Source organism: Trichomycterus rosablanca, chromosome 10 (assembly GCF_030014385.1).
Source record: "Trichomycterus rosablanca isolate fTriRos1 chromosome 10, fTriRos1.hap1, whole genome shotgun sequence".
NCBI classification, from domain to species: domain Eukaryota; kingdom Metazoa; phylum Chordata; class Actinopteri; order Siluriformes; family Trichomycteridae; genus Trichomycterus; species Trichomycterus rosablanca.
This window is the reverse complement of record NC_085997.1, coordinates 15,925,460-15,946,784: the sequence shown is the minus strand read 5'-3', so window position 1 is coordinate 15,946,784 and position 21,325 is coordinate 15,925,460. Positions and strand designations below refer to the sequence as shown.

At 39.5% G+C, this 21,325-nt stretch overlaps 1 protein-coding gene across 1 annotated transcript; it reads right to left on the bottom strand.

The window, feature by feature from the left end:
- Positions 1-2,624: 2,624 nt before the first annotated feature.
- Positions 2,625-19,971, bottom strand: gprc5c (G protein-coupled receptor, class C, group 5, member C). The gene is made up of 5 exons (XM_063002875.1): positions 19,739-19,971; positions 16,449-17,496; positions 7,272-7,372; positions 6,931-7,059; positions 2,625-3,329 (listed from the first exon to the last, which is right to left on the bottom strand). The coding sequence occupies exons 2-5, from the start codon at positions 17,482-17,484 to the stop codon at positions 3,297-3,299; spliced, it is 1,299 nt and encodes a 432-aa protein (XP_062858945.1). The 5' UTR covers positions 17,485-17,496; positions 19,739-19,971; the 3' UTR covers positions 2,625-3,296.
- Between the last annotated feature and the right edge of the window lie 1,354 nt (positions 19,972-21,325).

Here is a 21,325-nt window from a genome sequence, read left to right as displayed (position 1 = left end):
GGGCTAATATACTTTACCTCTGTGCCACTCAAATGCTCACACTAAAGAAATATACACTGACCAACCATAACATTAAAACCACCTCCTTGTTTCTACTCACTGTCCATTTTATCAGCTCCACTTACCATATAGAAGCACTTTGTAGTTCTGTAGTGTAATTACTGACTGTAATCCATCTGTTTCTCTGCATGCTTTGTTAACCCCCTTTCATGCTGTTCTTCAATGGTCAGGACCCCCACAGGACCACCACAGAGTAGGTATTATTTAGGTGGAGGATGATTCTCAGCACTGCAGTGACAATGACATGGTGGTGGTGTGTTAGTGTGTTGTGCTGGTATGAGTGGATCAGACACAGCAGCGTTGCTGGAGTTTTTAAATACCGTGTCCACTCACTGTCCAATCTATTTGACACTCCTACTTAGTTGGTCCACCTTGTAGATGTAAAGTCAGAGACGATCGCTCATCTATTGCTGCTGTTTGAGTTGGTCATCTTCTAGACCTTCATGGTCACAGCATGCTGCCCACAGGGTGCTGTTGGCTGGATATTTTTGGTTGGTGGACTATTCTCAGTCAAGCAGTGACAGTGAGGTGTTTAAAAACTTCAGCAGCGCTGCTGTGTCTGATTCACTCATACCAGCACAACACACACTAACACACCACCACGTCATTGTCACTGCAGTGCTGAGAATGATCCACCACCCAAATAATACCTGCTCTGAGGTGGTCCTGTGGGGGTCCTGACCATTAAAGAACAGGGTGAAAGCAGGCTTAAAAAGTATGTAGAGAAACAGATGGACTACAGTCAGTAATTACTGTAGTCAGTAGAACTACAAAGTGCTTCTATATGGTAAGTGGAGCTGATAAAATGGACAGTGAGTGTAGAAACAAGGAGGTGGTTTTAATGTTATGGCTGATCGGTGTATAAAGCTTCATTTTTGTTTTCCTCATATTTTGCATCTTTATCTAACACACCTTCTGTGATGAATTAAAACGACATATTTATGACAAAAGGAAGAGGTCAAAAAGACAACATACTTGTCTGTCCTTTCCTGTCAGGTAAAAACAAGCATTGGTAATACAGAGACTATTCAGACTATTCAGAGACATATATGCATTATAATATAGACATCCAGAAATAATAGAACAGGGTGTCTGTGTTGGACTGTAAAGTTAGCTTAGCAGTAGGTAGGGCACTGTGCAAGTTACAGTCAATGCCCATGTTTCACAGTTTAAAAACACGCTAATGAAGTGATATAACTTAAAGAATATATACAGGGTGTCTCTAAAGTCTGGACATAAAGTATGTCCAGAAAGTCTAAAGTATAAGTCTAAAGTATGTGTGTGTATTTTAGTAAACATATACAGTAGTTAGTGATATTTCCTATGTATCCAGACTTTAGGGACACCCTGTAGATAAAATAATAAAATGCACATTCTAATTAGAGATTAAGGCCTGCTAATAACTTTTTTTGGTCATAATACAAGGGATCTTTAAAAAGTTTCCACACTTATATTTTGGTTGGAAACGGCGAGGGTCGGAGGAGTAATAATTGGTCGTGTCTAAGAGACTGAGAGAGAGCTTATAGTCTGCATTTAGCGCCATCTGATTTCCACCTTTTTGGACACTCAAAGAAGCTTTAAGGGGAAGATTTTCATGTGATGATGTGAAAGCAGCGATGACTCAGTGGCTATGCTCAACCAAAAACCGTTTTTTGCTGATGGCATTAAAAAGTTGGTACGATGCTGGGATCAGAAGGTGACTATGTAAAAGTGATGTCAGTTGTTTAAAAAACTGTGGAAATTTTTTTCACTTCCCATTCTTCATGCACTGCAAATTAAAATACTTGCTTGTTTGGTGGCACTATAAAATGAATTACAAATTTGACATAATGAATATTCAAATGCATTTATTTCTCTTTTATCTTTAATAGCTGCTTGATTTTGTGTAGCATCACAGTGCACCAAGCACCACCCAGCAACAGACATAAAAACACCCTGATAAGGGTGCCAGTCTATCAGAGTTCCACACTCCAATCCACTTACTCTCGCCCAGGTGCAGTTTTGAACAGCTAACTTGTTAATCTATACAATGATATTAAACAGATCCACAAAGATAGTATATAAAATACCATACAGCTGCAGCTACAATTAACACTGAGGAATACTTCAGAACATTGTTGTGCTGCACAGTACCAGGGTCTTTGAGGGATTTGGCATGTTATGGATAATATAATATAATATAATAATAATGGATATTTTTCAGTTTATTGTGTTTTTTAACTTCCAAAAGCACACAAAAGATGGATTGGCTTTTATGACTTGTTCCTAGGTGTGAGTGAGATTGATTGGTGCACTGACCAAGGTCCAACAAAACACTTAAACTCAGTGTTTCCATTCGTATAATTCTGACAAGGCTAAAAAAACCCAAAAACAAATCAAGGGGCTAAATAAAAACCCATGCTGTATGATAGCTGGTGAAGTTTATCTATGTTAATGTTGCAGGTTTTCTGACTGATATTTCCCTGTTTTAATCTTATCTTCACATCACCTAACAGCATCAAAGTGTTAACCCAAAACTAGCTCTATCTCCTCTTTTTGCACCAAAGAAAAAACCTAATAGTAAATAAATTGAAATATTTTTATTGTGTATATACATATATAATTTGTCAGTCCAGTTCATTGGTGAAATGATTACATAGTACAAGACATTACATTGGGAAAGTAATTGTGAGGAATGTGTTGCAATACTGAACACATTTAATGTAAAAAGAAAGAATTACATAAACTAAATGAAAGGAATTGAATTACTTAAATAGGCACTATAGGCAATATGGTAATCAAGTGAAAGATACTGTAAAGAAGTGATGTCGTGAGCTAGTTAACTTAAGAGTAGTGTGTGCAAACCAGCACTCTCACTCTACATAAATATTTATAAGGCAGTCAAGTAATATAATAGAAATCCAGCAACAGGCCTTTTATCCATCCTTTCTTCTTTCTGTAAAGATAAGCATAATATTACTGTAGCTGACACATCCATTAAGTAATACGTGAACATCGTCCACATTCACTGTTCAACTATACGGTTAAATCATGTCTGATCTCCAGTGCTGATTTTCCATTTCAGTGTCACTGTGGGCTGATCACCCATACACTGTCTGTTTAAAAGTCACTTCAAGACGAAGCTTTAAGTCTCTTTGGCCTAAAAAAAAGCGTCATGGTCAAGGTGGAAACTTGATGAAATACATTGAGAAAAAAGATTTCAGTCATCCAGAAGGGGGGTGGGGTCTCTGCTGGAATTACCACTGTGTTTTCCAGTGTAAGCCATTTCCCTAAAAAGAAAAAAAAAGAAATAATGAGAGTTAACACAGTTCCTTCAAAAGTCTAAACTGACCCCCATTTTTATTAACTGAGCCACATAGGCATGATTTGTAACCCATGTACATGAGTGTTCTTTTATTACAGGTTAATAATGGGCCTATTTTATTTATTTCTTAGGATTTTAACGTCATGTTTTGCACACTTTGGTTACATTCATGACAGGACAGGTAGTTACTGGTTACACAAGATTCATCAGTTTAAGGTTTTAATGTCAAACACAGTCATGGACAAATTTGCATCTCCAATTGACCTGACTGCATGTATTTGGACTGTGGGAGGAAACCCACACATACACAGGGAGAACATGAACTCCACACAGAAAGGACCCGGACCGCTCCACCTGGGAATCAAACCCAGGACCTTCTTGCTGTGAGCCGACAGTGCTACCCACTAAGCCAACATGCCACCCTGGGCCTATTTTAAGAAATGCAGGCTACATTGAAATGGGTGAGGGGTGGAAAAAAACTATGGGCCTTAGGCTTAGAACCGTTTAATTTGGATCATAAGTTGCAAACCATGCTGTCCTTTTCCAGATGACTAAACTTGTAAATCAAATTGGATTGTGCTGCACACTTGATTGTGCTGAACTGATCCACTTGTTCTTGCTCAGTGCATTTCTGCACACTCCACAGCTAAACAAAACAGGCTTTTCAACAGACAATAAAGGGTACAGAACACTCCAAATGCAAAGCACAATTAAAAAAGCACAGTTTATAAGGAATGAAGTATGATGAGGCTGAGAGAGAGAGAGAGAGAGAGAGAGAGAGAGAGAGAGGAGAGAGAGCAAGCAAGTAAGCAAATATACAGAATATTATAAAAAGCACAGGCTAAACACCAAGCAGAAAAACAAGCACTGAAAAATGACAAGATGAGACAGAAGTTCTATTGTACTAAGAAACTGGAAGGTTTCGAAATGGGGATGCTTGCAGTTTGAGTCATGAAGATCCTGTAGGCACTTAAGAAAGTGGCTAGCCTTGAAGTTTTAGACCTGGGCATGACCATACTCAGGTCACTACTTCCACATAACATAGACTTACACTCACTCACTCACTTTCTTTCTTAACTGCTTATCCATTAGGGTCACGGGTGCTGGAGACTATCCCAGCTTTTCAATGGGCGCAAGGCACACAGTAACACCCTGGATGGGGCGCCAGTCCATCACAGGGCAGACACACACATACACACACACATTCACCTATAGGGCAATTCAGTGTCTCCAATTAACCTGATTGCATGTTTTTGGACTGTGGGAGGAAACCGGAGCTCCCGGAAGAAACCCACACAGACACGGGGAGAACATGCAAACTCTGCACAGAAAGGACCCGGACCACCCCGCCTGGGAATCGAACCCAGGACCTTCTTGCTGTGAGGCGACAGTGCTACCCACTGAGACACTGTACCGCCCCATAGTCTTACAACATTTCAAAAATACACCTTAAAACCTAAGTAGAAATCCAAACATTGTGCATAGGTAAAGAGGCTGAAATATCAATGACGATCTGTGACAAAGGTCAAAGGAGCCAAATGACTAATGAGCAGCAGTCATCCTGCACGTGAAGCATTGTAAATGGGCATCATTTTTGCATTTTAGTGTCCTGCTATAATGTGTTAATCAAGTACACCTAACTAGCCGAGTGCTATAAACTTGTGGAATTGGAAATAAATAATAACAATAAGTTTTTTGAAAATCTGCTGGATCAAATTAAAATACAACTTAGCGAACTTAGCTTCCTGGTCTTGTAACCAGATTATTATTACAGGTTACTCTGTGTTCATATAAACATGGCTAGTTTGCCAAACATAATAAGCTGTATGTAAAATTGGGTTTTTATGACAAAGTCAAGAAGAGACCCCAAACAAGTTGCCTTATGCTAAGAGTAAACCAGCCTGGATAGTTATATTCTAAATAAATTCAACAAATCTACCTTGAATGCAGCTGAATAATTGAAGACACTGTTCACAGTCAAGAAAGTATACATAGTGTATGTACACTTAACATCAGCCTTAACATTAAAACCACCTATTTACACTCACTGTCCATTTTATCAGCTCCACTTAGCCACTTAGCTCCACTTACACCATATAGAAGCACTTTGTAGTTCTACAATTACTGACTGTAGTCCATCTGTTTCTCTACATACTGTTTTAGCCTGCTTTCACCCTGTTCTTCAATGGTCAGGACCACCACAGAGCAGGTATTATTTGGGTGGTGGATCACTCTTAGCACTGCAGTGACACTGACACGGTGGTGGTGTGTTAGTGTGTGTTGTGCTGGTATGAGTGGATCAGACACAGCAGCGCTGCTGGAGTTTTTAAATACCGTGTCCACTCACTGTCCACTCTATTAGACACGCCTACCTAGTTGGTCCACCTTGTAGATGTAAAGTCAGAGACGATCGCTCATCTGTTGCTGCTGTTTGAGTTGGTCATCTTCTAGACCTTCATCAGTGGTCACAGGATGCTGCCCACGGGGCACTGTTGGCTGGATATTTTTGGTTGGTGGACTCATCTCAGTCCAGCAGAGACAGTGAGGTGTTTAAAAACTTCATCAACACTGTTGTGTCTCATCCACTCTTACCAGCACAACACACACTAACACACCACTGCAGTGCGGAGAATGATCCACCACCCAAATGATACCTACTCTGTAGTGGTCCTGGGGGAGTCCTGACCATTGAAGAACAACATTAAAAGGGAGCTAACAAAGCATGCAGAGAAACAGATGGACTACAGTCAGTAATTGTAGATCTACAAAGTGCTTCTATATGGTAAGTGGAGCTGATAAAAAATGGACAGTGAGTGTAGAAACAAGGAGGTGGTTTTAATGTTATGGCTGATCAGTGTATATTTGCATCTAACAGTAAATCCAGCAGTGAATAGTATCTATTACTGCTTTATTGTATTTAACAAGGTAGCTGGTGGGTAAGGTAGTCATGCATTTGATCATAACTTTACTTTGGATAAAGGCATCTGATAAAGGCTGTAAATGTAAATGTTATTCCAACCCCATGGTTGTATGTAGTTTTATTAGTTATCATTAACTAAGCATGCCATCTCAATGCAGCTAAAGGGCGGCACGGTGGCTAAGTGGGTAGCATTGTCACCTCACAGCAAGAAGGTCCTGGGTTCGATCCCCAGGTGGGGCGGTCTGGGTCCTTTCTGTGTGGAGTTTGCATGTTCTCCCCGTGTCTGCGTGGGTTTACTCCGGGAGCTCCGGTTTCCTCCCACAGTCCAAAAACATGCAAGTGAGGTAAATTGGAGACACTAAATTGTCCATGACTGTGTTCGATATAACCTTGTGAACTGATGAACCTTGTGTGAAGATAAACTACTGTTTCCTGTCATGAATGTAACCAAAAGTGTAAAACATGACGTTAAAATCCTAATAAACAAACATACAAACAATGCAGCTAAAAGTGTGACACACAGGAATGGGAAGTGATGAAAAGAAGAACCCAGACAGAATGATCAGATGATGGAAGTGAATGACCAGGAAAAATCTAATTATGGAAGGAAAGATAAAAAAGAAGGTATGACTGAATGGCTGCATACATTGGAAGTGTGTTTCGGTCCGTTGTCTGACTGTACAGACGATGTGGCGATTGTACTGGGACTCTGTGCATGTGGAATGCCGAGGGAGGCTCGTGGAATCGAAGTATCGTATTGCAAGTCCATCGATGTCTGAATTCATGCGTATAAAAAAAGAAGAAGCACTTGTGTGAAAAACAGAACTACTAACTTCTGATCTGACACCTGCATGATTTCCTAAATAAAACAAGATGTTCATGTATTTTTCATATTTCCATTGTTAGGGTGTAAGTACATAGCTGAAATAACCTCGGGTTTGCATGTCTCTGCATATGCAAATTGTGAATAGTTAAAAACACACTCACATTTCCTGTTCCTTTAGTGATGAGAGCGAGCTCTGTGGGCTGGTACACAGAGCTGCGGACCTGCCCGTTGTAGCCACTGTACGGAGATACAAGTGTATGACCTATAAAAAAATAAACACAAAAATTAAGCCATAATGTAACAGAAGTTTGAAAACAGACACAAACGTCTCATTGTATGAAAAGAAATCATGTCATTATATCAGCATAATCCAAAACGTGAAACAAAAACAAAGCAGTTGATTGAATAAATGTTTTGGGGTTTTTTTTAAAATACTGATCAGAATCATGGAAGGTCTGATTCCATCTGAAAACATGTCTGTGTAGACACCCAGTCAGCCGGTAGCACAGCTGAGACTCAAACTCGGATCTCAGCAGTGCTTGACTAGCCTAACAGACCGCTGTGATCTAACCCAATTTATTGGGCAAAATGCAGAAAACACCCTGGACAGGTCGCCAGTTCATCACAGGCTCTACACAGATAGGGCAAATTTTAGCAAGCTCCTTGGACTTGTGGGAGGAAACCCTCACAGACAAGGGGAGAACATCCAAACTCCACACGGAAAGAACCCTGGTTGCCTGGCCAGGAAATCTAACCCAGGCCCTTGTTGCTGTGAGTTAACACCGCTACTCACTGCACCAACATGTCGCCCATTTTTAACTCAATTAATTAATGTTTCATGTTTAAAATTTCATTTTATAAGTGGATTCAAATGAACATATATTTATTAATTAGGATTTTAATGTTATGTTACACTTTGGTTACATTCATGACAGAAACGATAGTTACTCGTTAGACAAGATTCATTAGTTCATGGACAAATTTGTATCTCCAATTCACCTCATTTGCATGTCTTTGGACTGTGGATGGAAACAGGAGTTCCCTGAGGAAAACCATGTAAACTTCACACAGAAAGAAACCCAGACCGCTCCACCTGGAAATCAAACCCAGGACCTTCTTGCTGTGAGGCGACAGTGCTACCCACTGTGCCAAAGTGCCGCCCTCCACCGACTTAAAGCAGCAATGTAAGTGGTAAAACTATTGTTGTATTCCCTGTTTTTTATATATACTTTCTTTATGCATTTTCTCCCCTTTTTAGCACGTCCAATTGCCCGATTTCGTCATGCTTCCTCTCCACCAATGCCTATCCCTGCTCTGATTTAGGAGAACGAAGCTAACCCAAGCCCCCTCCGACACGTGGGCAGCATGCCGTATGCATCTTATCACCTACACTTTGACGAGTGCAGTGCAGCTCAGCGTTGTGTACGGAGAGACACACCCTGAGAGCACTCTTTTCTCATCTCTGTGCAGGCACCATTAATCAGCCAGCAGAGGTCGTAATTGCACCAGTTTTGAGAGAGAGACCCCATCTGGCCTAGTCCCGCTCATATCTGAACAACAGGCCATTTGTTGTTCGTGTGGCCGCTCAGCCTTAGCCAGCAGGCAGAGCTGACATTCGATACGATGTATTCGAGATCCCAGCTCTGGTTCCAGCATGTTTTTACCGCTGCGCCACCTGAGCGGCCAATAAGGTAACAGTATTCCCTATTTTTAATGTAGGGGACTATACACGTTTGCCTTATTTAATATAATCTAGGTTAGAATTGAGTGCAAGTTTGGGCACCTGAGAACAAATGAATTTTTGCTGCAAATGATTTCAACAAATATTTTTCTTTAAATGTTAACAGGTAAAAATAGAAGAAGTGGCATTTTTACATTCTTTTAGCTTTAAAAGACCTTTAACCTAATCACCTAGTAAGGTTCAATTAACACATTAGGACTTGTTAGGCAGGTTATGAATTGTCATTAAAATTGTCAGCTGGTGCCAGTTTTAGAGCATAATAAATTCTTACTCTTCATACCTATTACAAACATTTCACAACTAAGGGTTTCAATAACTAGCTGACTTAGGATCTGAAAATGAAGATACCTGATGCCTACAAAGCCAGAAAAACAAAAGCTTGTCTTGTTCACATTTATAATCACATTAAGAAATAGCAGTAAAGCGAAACTGTGGAATTTGATGCAAAATGACAGACCAAAACGGTCAGAACTGCTTATACGCTGACCAAAGGCAAAGCAAAACCCTTATATTTATTTATGTATTTGGATTTTAACGTCCTGTTTTACACACTTTGTTTACATTCATAACACAAACGGCAGTTATTCATAACACAGGATTCATCAGTTCACAAGTTTAATGTCAAACGCAGTCATGGACAATTTCGTATCTCCAATTAACCTGACTGCATGTCTTTGGACCGTGGGAGGAAACCGGAGCACCCGGAGGAAACCCATGCAGACACAGGAAGAACATGCAAACTCCACACAGAACAAACCCAGGACCTTCTTGCTGTGAGGCGACAGTGCTGAAACCCTTCTATGGTAGCTGGAATTACGTGTTGAATTTAGGAATTATGGAAGGAAGAGACAGGCTGTGCTCGTCTTAATTCTGTGTTTTTGGGAAAATGCTTAACTGGTTCAACATTCAGTAGTTATATCAGTAGTGTGACCAAAAATGTTAGTCATATAAAATTCCAAAGCAGGTTATGGCACAAGGGTTCTTGGTAAGTGGGTTTAAGCCCCACCTTTAGTTACTAAATAGTTTGGAATGTTCACCCAATGCTGGTGTAAGTTAGTCCTACCTAAAATTGGCCAATCTACCTGTAAAAGTGTGACTAATGTCAATGTGTAATACCCTGTGGTTTACTCCTGTTTCATGCATAGTGTTTTTGGGTTGATCCAGACTCACCACAACCCTGATCTAGATTAAGTAGTTACTAAGGACGAATGAAAATAATTGTAAGATTTAATTCTTTCCACCCTGCCACTCCCTCCAATTGGCTTCCAATCTAGTCATCTCCAATTCCCTCCCACTGGAACCGGGCCGCTAACACAACCTGACCAATGAAGTCTTAGAGCATTATGGGCATAGTCGCCAGTCGCATCTTTTCACATGCCCACACTAGTCATAGACATCGCATTCGGAGAGACAAGCCAAGCTCTCCAGAACATCCGTTCCTAATGCAGGTGCCTTGATCAGACGGCAGAGATCAACCACACTTGCATTGCAGCGATGAATTTTCAACTGGCTCAGCCAATTGTGCATGTGTGTGGCCGCCAGGTTGGTCGACAGCCCAGCTGACATTCTAATCTCAGCAGCCATGGGCTAGCGCACTGGCCTGCTGTGCCACCCGAGTGCCCGTCTAATTTTTAAACAACACTTTCTAAGCTAGTCGGCCAACTTGTAACCCCAGACAGTGATGAGGGCAAAGTTTGAACCAAGATTCCCAGGACCTTGGCATGTGTGGCAAATTCCACTGCCAGCTACACCATCATAAAACTGTATTGTTAGTTTAATCACTGATTTGAATGATTTTATGTTGTTTAGCCATAGATTTAATGTTACATGATCAAGTTGTTGATTTACTGCACAAGCTTTACTCAAGCATGACACTAAACAGAAACAGATCTCTTAAAAGTAACCAGAGCATATCTAGGCACAATTCTATTATAAAAAAAAAAGAGTATGACAGGTAGAACATTCTGTTAAATATCATCTGACTGGCATGACTTCATTGCCACACCTCATTCTTTGGAAAAACGTGTCAACAGCCAAATCGGAACCTGCATACTGAAAAGGATTGACTCATGTGAGTGCTTTGGTGTGCACTTAATGTGTCCTCTGAGTAATGAGGCACAGTCATTTAACTTTGAGATTTATACTCCTACGTCCTGCATTTACCAGTAAGAACAGAGACGGAATGAAACAGCAAATGACTTTTTTAAACCTGCCCATGTTGCATTAACATGACAATAGGCTTAACAAACAGTAAAAAAAAGCATGGGAACATTACTCAATGATCGTGAGCTTTACTGTTCTTCTTTTGCAACCACAACTATTCACTATGGGTTAAATAAATAAATAGACAGACAGATGGAAAGACAGAACATGAAAGAGAGAATAATAGAGAAAAGAGGTGAGGGAAAAAAAGAGAGAGGCAGTGCATCAGCAGAATACTGTGTAGCCTGAAACATGACTACAAACGTCAGCGGATTAAATTCAGTAGACTAAGCAGCACTATTTGCAGAATCGCTCAGAATTTTCTGCATGTTTGGCTCTAGTACCTTATGTTCCCTAAAAGTCCTACTGTCTGGATATTCTGATAAAGATTTTCATACCTCAGTATGCAGCACTCAGGTTTAAGTGGCTTTATTGTTATTTCAGCTATATAAAAGTACACGGTGAAATAAAACAACGTTCCTTCAGGATGCACACAATGCAATAAATACAAAAATACAAACTCTAAATATAAAGGATGGAGCTGATGTACGCGCAAGTAAAAATGGACTTTAAATACAGGGACGGGACCAGGACAGTGTAGTGTTAACCCACTCTGATACTGGGTCGGTACCAATACTAAATCAAACTGCTATATGGGTATATTAGTGGATTTGACATTTTCCATTTGGCTGATATCTTCTATGCTACAATATGGATCGGTCGCATACAGGGCACTCACTGTTGTGCCCACGTCACTATCATGCCTCTGGGCATTTGCATAGCTTATTTGCATACAGTCTGCTTACTTACTGCTTATCAATTTACTGTCACAGTCTTGTGAGAAAGAAGAATAAAAAGGAAGAATCTGATGAGGAAACATTAATTATAATTTCCTTACAGTTACTAAAAAAGTGGATCACACTTAGGTTCCTGGAACTGTGCAGCACTATTAAGCATTAATGAGCAATCATGTTAGATGATGTTAGTCAGATATTGATAATAGCCTACAACTGAAAAAAGTTACACAATTCAAATTTCTGTTGTATTAATCTTTCTGGCTTTTTTTCCTTAAAATGAAATATACAGTACATTAGCAATAATAATAATTATTATAATTGTTATTATTATTAATATGTAAAAATATAGAAATGCTGAGTATAGAATCTGAGAGATTGATACATACACAACTTAAAACTACATATACAATTTATATGGACTGAAAGTAAAGTTATGCAAGTGGGTAAAACATAAATAAAATGACTTCTGGGCAGCTATAATTGTTCAGTAATTTAGGGGTTGCCACAGTAGATCTGGTATACATACCATACTTGGCATGGTTTTTACGGCAAATGCCTTTCCTGATGGAGCCCTCTTATTTTTGGGGGCTTGATATCTACACTGAGAACACACTGACAAGTGCACCTAACAATGGCTAGGATGTTTCGACCTCTCTGGACATTAGCCAATCATGTTCATGCAGACATCTGACTGGCCGATAGCGCTGCTGAGATTCGAACCCGGATCCCCAGATCTCAGCGGTAGTGGGGTAGTGTACATTAGTATATTCACATTCAAAGCTCTACATGGTCTAGCACCCTCTTACATCTCTACACCACCCGCACTCTTCGGTCTTCCTCAGCCTTCCAGCTTTCTCTTCCTTCTGTCCGCCTGTTGACTATGGGAGCGAGGGCTTTTAGCCACTCTGCCCCTTCTTTCTGGAACACCCTCCCAATCAATATCCGTACTACCGATTGTTTCTCTACTTTTAAATCCCAACTTAAAACTCACCTCTTCAAGCTAGCCTACTACTAATCTTTCGAACTTGATTGGTACTACTACCCCAATATTTGTTTAACAGTGATTACATTTCACTGTTTAGAGATTGTATTGATTTTATGGATGAATTTGTACAGATTTTTTATTTTTATTTTACCCCCATCAGCCATGATAATAGCCATAGCAGGTGACATGGTGTTACGAATCAAACAAACTTGTGCCAAACAAATTGAACATTATGGCCAAATTATCATTTTTAATAGATTGATTATATTGCTTATATAGTCACGTTAACTCCCACTTTTGGGATTTGAAAATCAAAATGTCTGAAATGTATTTTTGATAGAAAATGTTTTTATATATAAGAAGAAATTGAATTGAATGATAAGCTGCATATTATGTGCATTTATTTCTTTATTTTATTTATTTTTCTTATTTTATTTACACATTTTCTCCCAATTTAGTGTAGTCAATTTGTCTTCTGTTCCTGGGGGATCCCTGATTGCAGTCAAGGTGGGTATATTGCTGCTCATGCCTCCTCCGACCCACGCGCAGCCCTTTGCGGAACCCTTTTTCACCCATGCACTCTGCACAGGCGCCTCTCTATCTGCCAATCAGGGTCCTTAAACAGCGTTTTGAAGACCCCACCCACATAGTCCGGTCATCCTGCCCTAGCACTGCCAATTATGCCCGCTAGATGGCGGACAGCTGACTGGTGGCAATACTGAGTTTTGAACCGAAGAGTTCAGAATCTCGGCACTGGTGTGCTAGCGGAATATCCCGCTGCACCACCTGGGTGCTATTTATTTATTGTAATGGCAAAATGTTAATTTTTATTATAGAAAAAACCCCACAGATACTATTTTTAAACAATGTATATATTTAAAATGTTGATTATTAACGTAAATAATAACTGTTAAACACATGGTCAAGCCTCATTAGCTTTATCATTCATTTACGCTGCAGAACACTATGACAGATTTATTGCAGTTAAACATGTCTCATAAATCATGTCAAACATTGATGGGCTAAATCTTACATTTGGTAATGAAGGTTCCACACAGCACCAGGGTTTTTGAAGCCTGGGTTTTAATCATGCCTCTTTGCCTCCATATCTCTTTTTTTCATATCCATGTGAGTTTTATCTCGGTTCTCCAATTGCCTTCCACCATAACACACACACAGGAGGTGGATCGGCCCCTAGTTGTAAGTAGGTGTGTGGAGCCCTGCTATATACTGAGGCCCTGTCTATGGATTATTTCTGAATGTGCTCAAGACCTACTGTGACCCTGAGTAAAAGACAGCAGGTCCTAAAGTTGTATGAATACATTGAAGTTGCTTACAAAGCAAGGATCAGACTAACAATGCCCCAATTCTTATTTCTATAATAAATCCAATACTGATTTACTAACTGTCTAGGGTTTGGCATGCTTCCTCAGTTCTGAGGAGTTCTGGCTACTCCATAATGCACCTTGTCCTGGGTGTATACCTGCCTTGTGAACAGTATTTCCAGAAATAGCTTCTGACCCCTGTAACCCTTACCAAGATGGAGCTGTAAAGCCTATGTCCCCCACCACGTCTTGCACTAGCATTACCAATAAACTAGCTCATCTGCTAGCCCTTTTCTTTACCTAATAACGCATACTAATGTCTGCAGTAGTGGAGCATGAATAGCATAAATGTTTAGTGCTTTACTACACAAGGTTGTTCTAGACAATTTTATGAACAACTGCAGAATAAAATAACAAGGTATCAAGCCAGCTAGACATGACTGAAAAAAAGAGAAAATATTAGTGCTGGGTTTTACCAGTTTTCTAGCTAAACAAGCCCTCAAATGTACTGCTATGTTTTCTTTACTAACTTTGGAATATAACAGATTAAAGTTTAATCATCTGATGCATTTATAAATGATTTAGGAAAAAAAACTAATTGTAATAGAAATTTTAAAGTATAAAAATAGCAATGCAATATAGTCTGGTAACTGTAGTTGGTGATACATTGTAACACCTGTTACAAAACAGTGTAGTAGTGGTAGGGCAGTGGTAGCTCAGTGGTTAAGGTACTGGACTAGTAATCAGAAGGTTGCCGGATTAAGCCCCACCACCTCCAAGTTGCCACCGAGTTGCCCTAAGCAAGGCCCTTAACCATCAATTGCTCCAAATCATGTTCAGTCATAGTTGTAAGTCGCTTTGGATAAAAGCATCTGCTAAATGCCTAAAATGTAAATGTAGTAAAACGTGTAGCCATGTTTTCTAAAACTACCATACACGGTAATTTATACTGCACATGTACATAGCTAGCAGATGGCTGATGACATAAATACTTTAATGTCACTGTGCCTCTTTAAACAGTAAATATTTTAATTGCACCAAAACGGAACTTGAGATCCACAGTGCTATTGCTCTGCTGCTTAGCTCAGGTTTGACTCTTATATACTCATATTAAAAATAAAAAAATAAACAAACTGATGTGTTTCATTAGTAATATACAGATTTGCCTGAAGAACTTTGGTTCATTTTAATTAGTGAAATACAGTCATGGGGAAAAATGTAGACCCTCAAACAATTGTGTTTTATTACCAGGTCCTAAATAATAACTGCATAATCCTCACTAAAAAACTAAACCCACATTTAGAAAAAACTATGGCTGCCAAATAAACCCAAATCATCACCCTTCCAGCCCCATGATTGCTTGATGCCAAATATGGCACTGAAAATGATGTCCAAACAGCTCTACCTTGGTCATCATTTTTAAGAATGTTTCTTTTTGTCAGATGCAATTTTACAAAGTTGTGCTGCCGTAATATTTATGGAGATAAGGGTTTTTCCTATTCACCCTTTTATGGAAGCCATACTTTTTTTTTTTTTTTTTTACTTGTTCTATTATGAACATGAACACCTAATGTGCTTACAGAGGCCTGCAGGTCTTGTGATGTAGGGTTATTCTCTATCTCTCTGAGCATTAAATAGTCTAAAGTTTACTTAAATTTGACTTGAAACTCACACCTAGAAAAACTGGGAACTGCATTGGAGGCTCTCCATTTTGAAAACAGTCCTACACACTGTTGAAAAGTAAGTCGAAAAGTCCTTAATTTTTTTCTCCTGGTTTTGAATGTTGTTTGATTTCTTAAGGAAAAATATTACATTCTGTTGTATTTATTTATTGAAACGTGAGGTAGGTTGGAAGAATTGAAGTAGAGATTTTTTCCCTCTTTATGCTTTCCAACAATATAAAACCACACCTATCACATGTCAAGGATTCCAACAATGAAAACAAGTTCAAATGTAAACAAACAAGCAGCTCCAGCGGCATTTACACAAGAATACAGCATTTGGCCTTTTATCATTTGCTAAGTGTACATTTTTATAAGGTGTCACAATTATTTTACCACTTAAATTATTATGTCAGATTATCTGTTAAGAATTAAATGTGTTCATAAAATTTTAAATTGGTTTTTCTTTTTACATTTCACTGGTAATGAATATTATTATAACACCATGTTTGCTCCACTAAAGAAATGCAAGAAATGTAACTGAGGAATGTAACTGATGGAAAGCAGCTTATAAACCACATGCAAAGCACAGAGCAATCATAACACAAATAGAAAAGATTTATGTACCTGTATTGGGTTCATCCATAGAGAAGGCTTTATTATCCATTGCAATATTCTGTGGTCTCTGCTCTTTCAGGACAGTCTCGTAGCCCACCCCGTGGTTAGCATAGATGTCCTGGATTAGGCCTGACCCTTCATCGCCATCATCACTCAGATGGCATATCTCAGGCACCATGTAGAACAGCAGGAAGACCCAGGCATTGGCCACTAGTGTAATGGCCAGCGTAGGGTCATCCCATGTGATGGGCCGGCCATGCTTGGCATTGCCGTAGTTGTACATGACAATCCAGGCCACCCAAATGCCTATGGACAACAGTGTAGTGAACAGAATGAAAAGACCATCCTTGTACCAGCGCCTGTGTTTGCCCCCTAGAACTGTTATAGATGCCATTAACACAGCTGCCATCAGAACCATGACATAGATGAGAGCCATGGCAAAATCCATGTTTGCAATGTTGCATGGCATCAGCATACCAGTATCATTAATGGGGTAGCGAACCATTGTGATGATCATCCATTCTATATTAATGATAACCTCCACCGACCAAAATGCCAGGGCTCCGAGGCATAGTGTCCAGGCTCGGGGTGCTGTGTTGCGCCTACTCAGACAATTCAATTTTACCGCCTTCATTAGCAAGCAAGAAAAGCAGGCTGCAAAAAGAACACCAAACAGGAAGCGTCGTGAGGAGCATGTGGCAAAGTTCGGTCGTACGATGAAGGCAAACGTCAAGCCAAAGAGTCCCAGTGTGGCCAAGACGAAGATAATGTCGAGCGGCAATGACCTGCGCCTCCTTTTATCCGGCATGAATGGCAGGCTGGCGAGGAGAACCACAAGTAGTATGAAGCTCGTCAACACTCCAGCAACTGCGAGGGCTTCCACCACGATGCCCCAGGCCGAATCAAGGTCACATAGGTAATAGTAGATTGAGTTCAATTCAGTGTCGCAACCCCGTGGTGCTCCTGTCGTGCCAGGTAGAGATGAAATAGCAACAAACAAAGGAAAAACAAGGGCCCGGAAGGATCTCAGAATGAAGAATTCCATCGCTAATTTCACCTGTTATCAGGAAATGAGAGAAAAGATCAGCCACAAGCAAAAAACAAAAACTCACAGAAAGAACAGAGAAGGAACAAACAAATGAGCTTTTGAAGCAGCAATAACTACACACGCCCAAGAAGAGGGAGAGTCGAAACTAATGACAAACTTAAACTCAGCAATTATATCAACAGCTTAAACCATTATATGTTTGTACAGGCTTTGAGGATATGCCCTGCCCATGTGTATGACTGCGCATGTGTTTGGTGACACACTGAAAGCTCTCACCCCCAAGGGCAGACACACTGGGAACAAGAATTTCTAGACCTGGAATTGATTCACACGGCTCTGTTAATTATTTATGACTTCAAAAATATTGACTTTTTTTTTTCCAAGGGTAGTTTCAGTGCATTTAGAGTGAAGGGTATTTCAGAGAAAATGCCTCTGATTTGTGACAGTCCATATCACTAAATCAGACTGCCATCAACAACAAAGGTCAAACGCCTTTCAATACCTGACGTAGGACACATCCATGTCCAACACTTTTTTTAACAAAAGCCTGCTAGATAGATAGATCAAAATGTAACAAAGCCACTTTTTACTGTCACAATATAAATAAATATACACATAGAGGCAAATGCTGTGGGCTGTTTTTTCTGCCTTAGGCTTAATCTTTAGACATGCCTTTTGTATCTGTTGTTAAAGCAAGGCAATCCAGGCAAAACTTTTGCACCATTGTTTTTAATGGTCAGTTTTTAGATTTAAACAGAACAGTGGTGCAGCTGGCAAAGTGAACAATTATACACACCCAGTTGTGAATCAGGTAAAGTATATACAGTAGACCCTTGAGTTAAGAACGGTTTACCATACGAACATTTCGGGTTCCAAACGATCTTTTTCAACTTAACGTACAAACAAATTTCGGATTAGGAACAGAAATTCGCGAAACACGTGACGTCACGAACAAGTTGACTCTCTGACTATACAATGAGCGAACATTCGGACAGAGTACAGTGCTTTTCCGGTGTTTTCTTTATATTATATTTTGTAAAATTCAGTATTAAAATGTCCCCAAAGAATGTGCAGAGAAAGCGCAGTGGTGAGAAAATGAAAAAATCACTTTGTTGTTGTATAATTACTCCTGCCAGTAGCTGTCACTGTGTATCAGACAGAGGGGACAGTTAGTGAGAGATAAGAGGGAATTCGGCTCAGTAAAGTATTCTTTCTTTCGTGCAATTGCACCTACAAAATACAACACTATTGAAATAAAGAAGGAAATAATAGAGAAATATGAGAGTTATTGTTGTTTCTGGTAGATACATTTTATATAAAAAGAAGGAAATTTATTATGGTGTATGGTACAGCACACGTACTGTACTGAAATGTGTTTTTTATGTACAGTACTACTGTGTATTGTTGTTTATTATTGTTTATTACAGTATTATCTATTCTATAATTTAAGATTAAGGGACAATATACTTGTATTTATAACAAAAAAAGACATTAAGACATTAGAAAGGTTAGGTAAGGAGGTGGTTTGGGAGGTCTGGCACGGATTAATTCTATCTACATTATTTCTTATAGGAAAAATAGGTTTATCTAATGAACATTTTGACTTAAGAACAGCCCTTTGGAACCAATTAAATTCGTAAGTCAAGGGTCTACTGTAATACACAGAGTGTGTATAATACACTCAGAGGTCACATAATTTACAGCTATATACCCAGTTGTAAAACAGTTAAAGTGCACGTTGTACACTTAGAAGTAAACTAAACGAGTTATTCTGAACAAACATATTTACTTTATATATACCATAAACTTAACCTTCAGCTTGACTTATAAGATGCGACAGGTTTGACAGACTCTCTTTAAACCAATCAGATCAAGAAACCTGTAAGCGCTAACCAAACAAATTAGACTAGAGGCGGGTTCAAGACAAAACTCAACGCGCACCTGCGCAAATTAAAAACTCGGAGTTCAATATAATAACGGTGGTCACATTAATCTAGAAATTTCGATACGCACCGGTAATTCTGTATAATGGATATTTCCAACCCATTTTCAAAATACTTAAAATAATGACAATAATTAAAACTATGTTCAGTTGCAAAATTTCCGCCAGTCAGGAAGCTTCAAATGCTCTGACTAAAATGAGTGCAGTTTTCGTCACACTATATTTCATATGAATAAACAATGCATAAACAATACAGTAAATATGTTGTTAATAAAAGATTAGTATAATCATTAAATGAACGGTACTTACTTGTATGTCTGTAGTTTAAGGTGAGCTCCAGTTGTTCGTAGTTTCAGATGGATCAGTAAGATTTAATGAGCACTTTTTAACCACACACTGATCTCTGTTTGAAACATATTCAGCATTAAGGTCGAAGAAACGCGCAGCAACTTTAAGACAGAGTTAAAACGCTTCTAAATGTGTATTTAGGGCTTTTAATTCAGTGTTGTGTTGCTGCAAGCTGTTGCGAACAGGTTTGAGTTGATCCTAAGATTGCGCTCTACTGAGCACTCACCTTGCTTACTGACGCGGAGATGATACACGGGAACGCGCATGCGGGTGAGCTCGTGCACGCTGATGTTGTGTACTAGTGCGCATTTGAAAGAAGCTTTTGCATTATTTAATAAACAATTACTATTTCTTTGCTAAATTTAACGTGCTGGAAAATATCTAACGTATAACGTGGCATGTGTACATTTTTATTCCACGTTTTATTTTTTCAAAATTTTTAAAATAAAAAGACAACGTGCACAAACAGCGGACAATGCCATGTTTGAGTGGGTGTTGTCACTTAGAAAATGAACAAGACGCATCACAATACAGTATGGCCAAAGGTTGACACACCCATGGCTAAGAGGTAAGACTATATGAACGATTTTGGGGGGATTTCTAATTATTACATTTTCCCTTTTCATAGTAACTTCAAACTATGACCAAATATAATGCAAGCAGTGAAGGAAGGGCCTTGCTCATGGCCTCAGCAGTGGCAACCTGGTGGTGGTGAGAGTGCAAACCAGCAACCATTGTATCCATTAACCAGTATATTAAACATAAAACTATCACTATAGCTTCTGGCTTTGTGGCAGCAGTGGTCAGTAAGTTGATTTATCGATATACATTTTGACTTACACACTTTATTAATTGTAGTACCACTTTTTTAAGGTTATCACACCAGGCTATATGCCTACTAGGGTTGTCCTTCTGAGTGCCCTGTTTTTCTCTCATATCCCAAAATAATGCCAGTAGGTGGTGAAATATATTTGGCTGTTGCCTGGTGCGTTTTTAGGTATGAGCTAGATCCATGATTAACCTAATGCCTAGTTCACACTACAAGATTTTTGCCCTGATTTTTGCTCAGCGACTGGTCGGCGCTAGATTTGCCGGCTCGGGAGCAACTCGGCATTCGCTCGGCGATTGAAACTCGGCTCTCAATCGCTGTGTGTGAACTACCGAACAACTCGATCTGAGCGGGACCAAAGCGAGATTTGTAGCATGTCAGATATCTGAATCTGAGTTGCCTGACTGGCAATGAGTGCTATGTCGAACAGCCAATGAGAACGCAAGGTACGGGGTAACGGGAAACGCAGGGGAGGCGTTGTAAAAAGGTGGGACAGGGGAGTAATGTAGTTTATATCAGAATACATCGGCACACAAGTTTTACAGTATTTCTGAGCTGATCGTTCTCTACAAAACATAACACAAAATATTTATTAACCTCCAACTCACTATAGAACAATCCATGCTGTTCATGTAGCCAAATCCACTCAGATTCATGTAGTTTTTGCCTGGATTTTACGCTTGCATATCAGCGCACAAACTTTGATCGCTTTCTACTTG

Coding starts and splice junctions, on each gene's coding strand:
- gprc5c (XM_063002875.1), bottom strand. CDS start 17,484: ATGGAATTCTTCATTCTGAGATCCTTCCGGGCCCTTGTTTTTCCTTTG. Junction 7,060..7,271: donor TCACTAAAGGAACAGGAAAT/GTGAGTGTGTTT, acceptor GCATGAATTCAG/ACATCGATGGACTTGCAATA. Junction 3,330..6,930: donor GACCGAAACACACTTCCAAT/GTATGCAGCCAT, acceptor TTTTCTTTTTAG/GGAAATGGCTTACACTGGAA.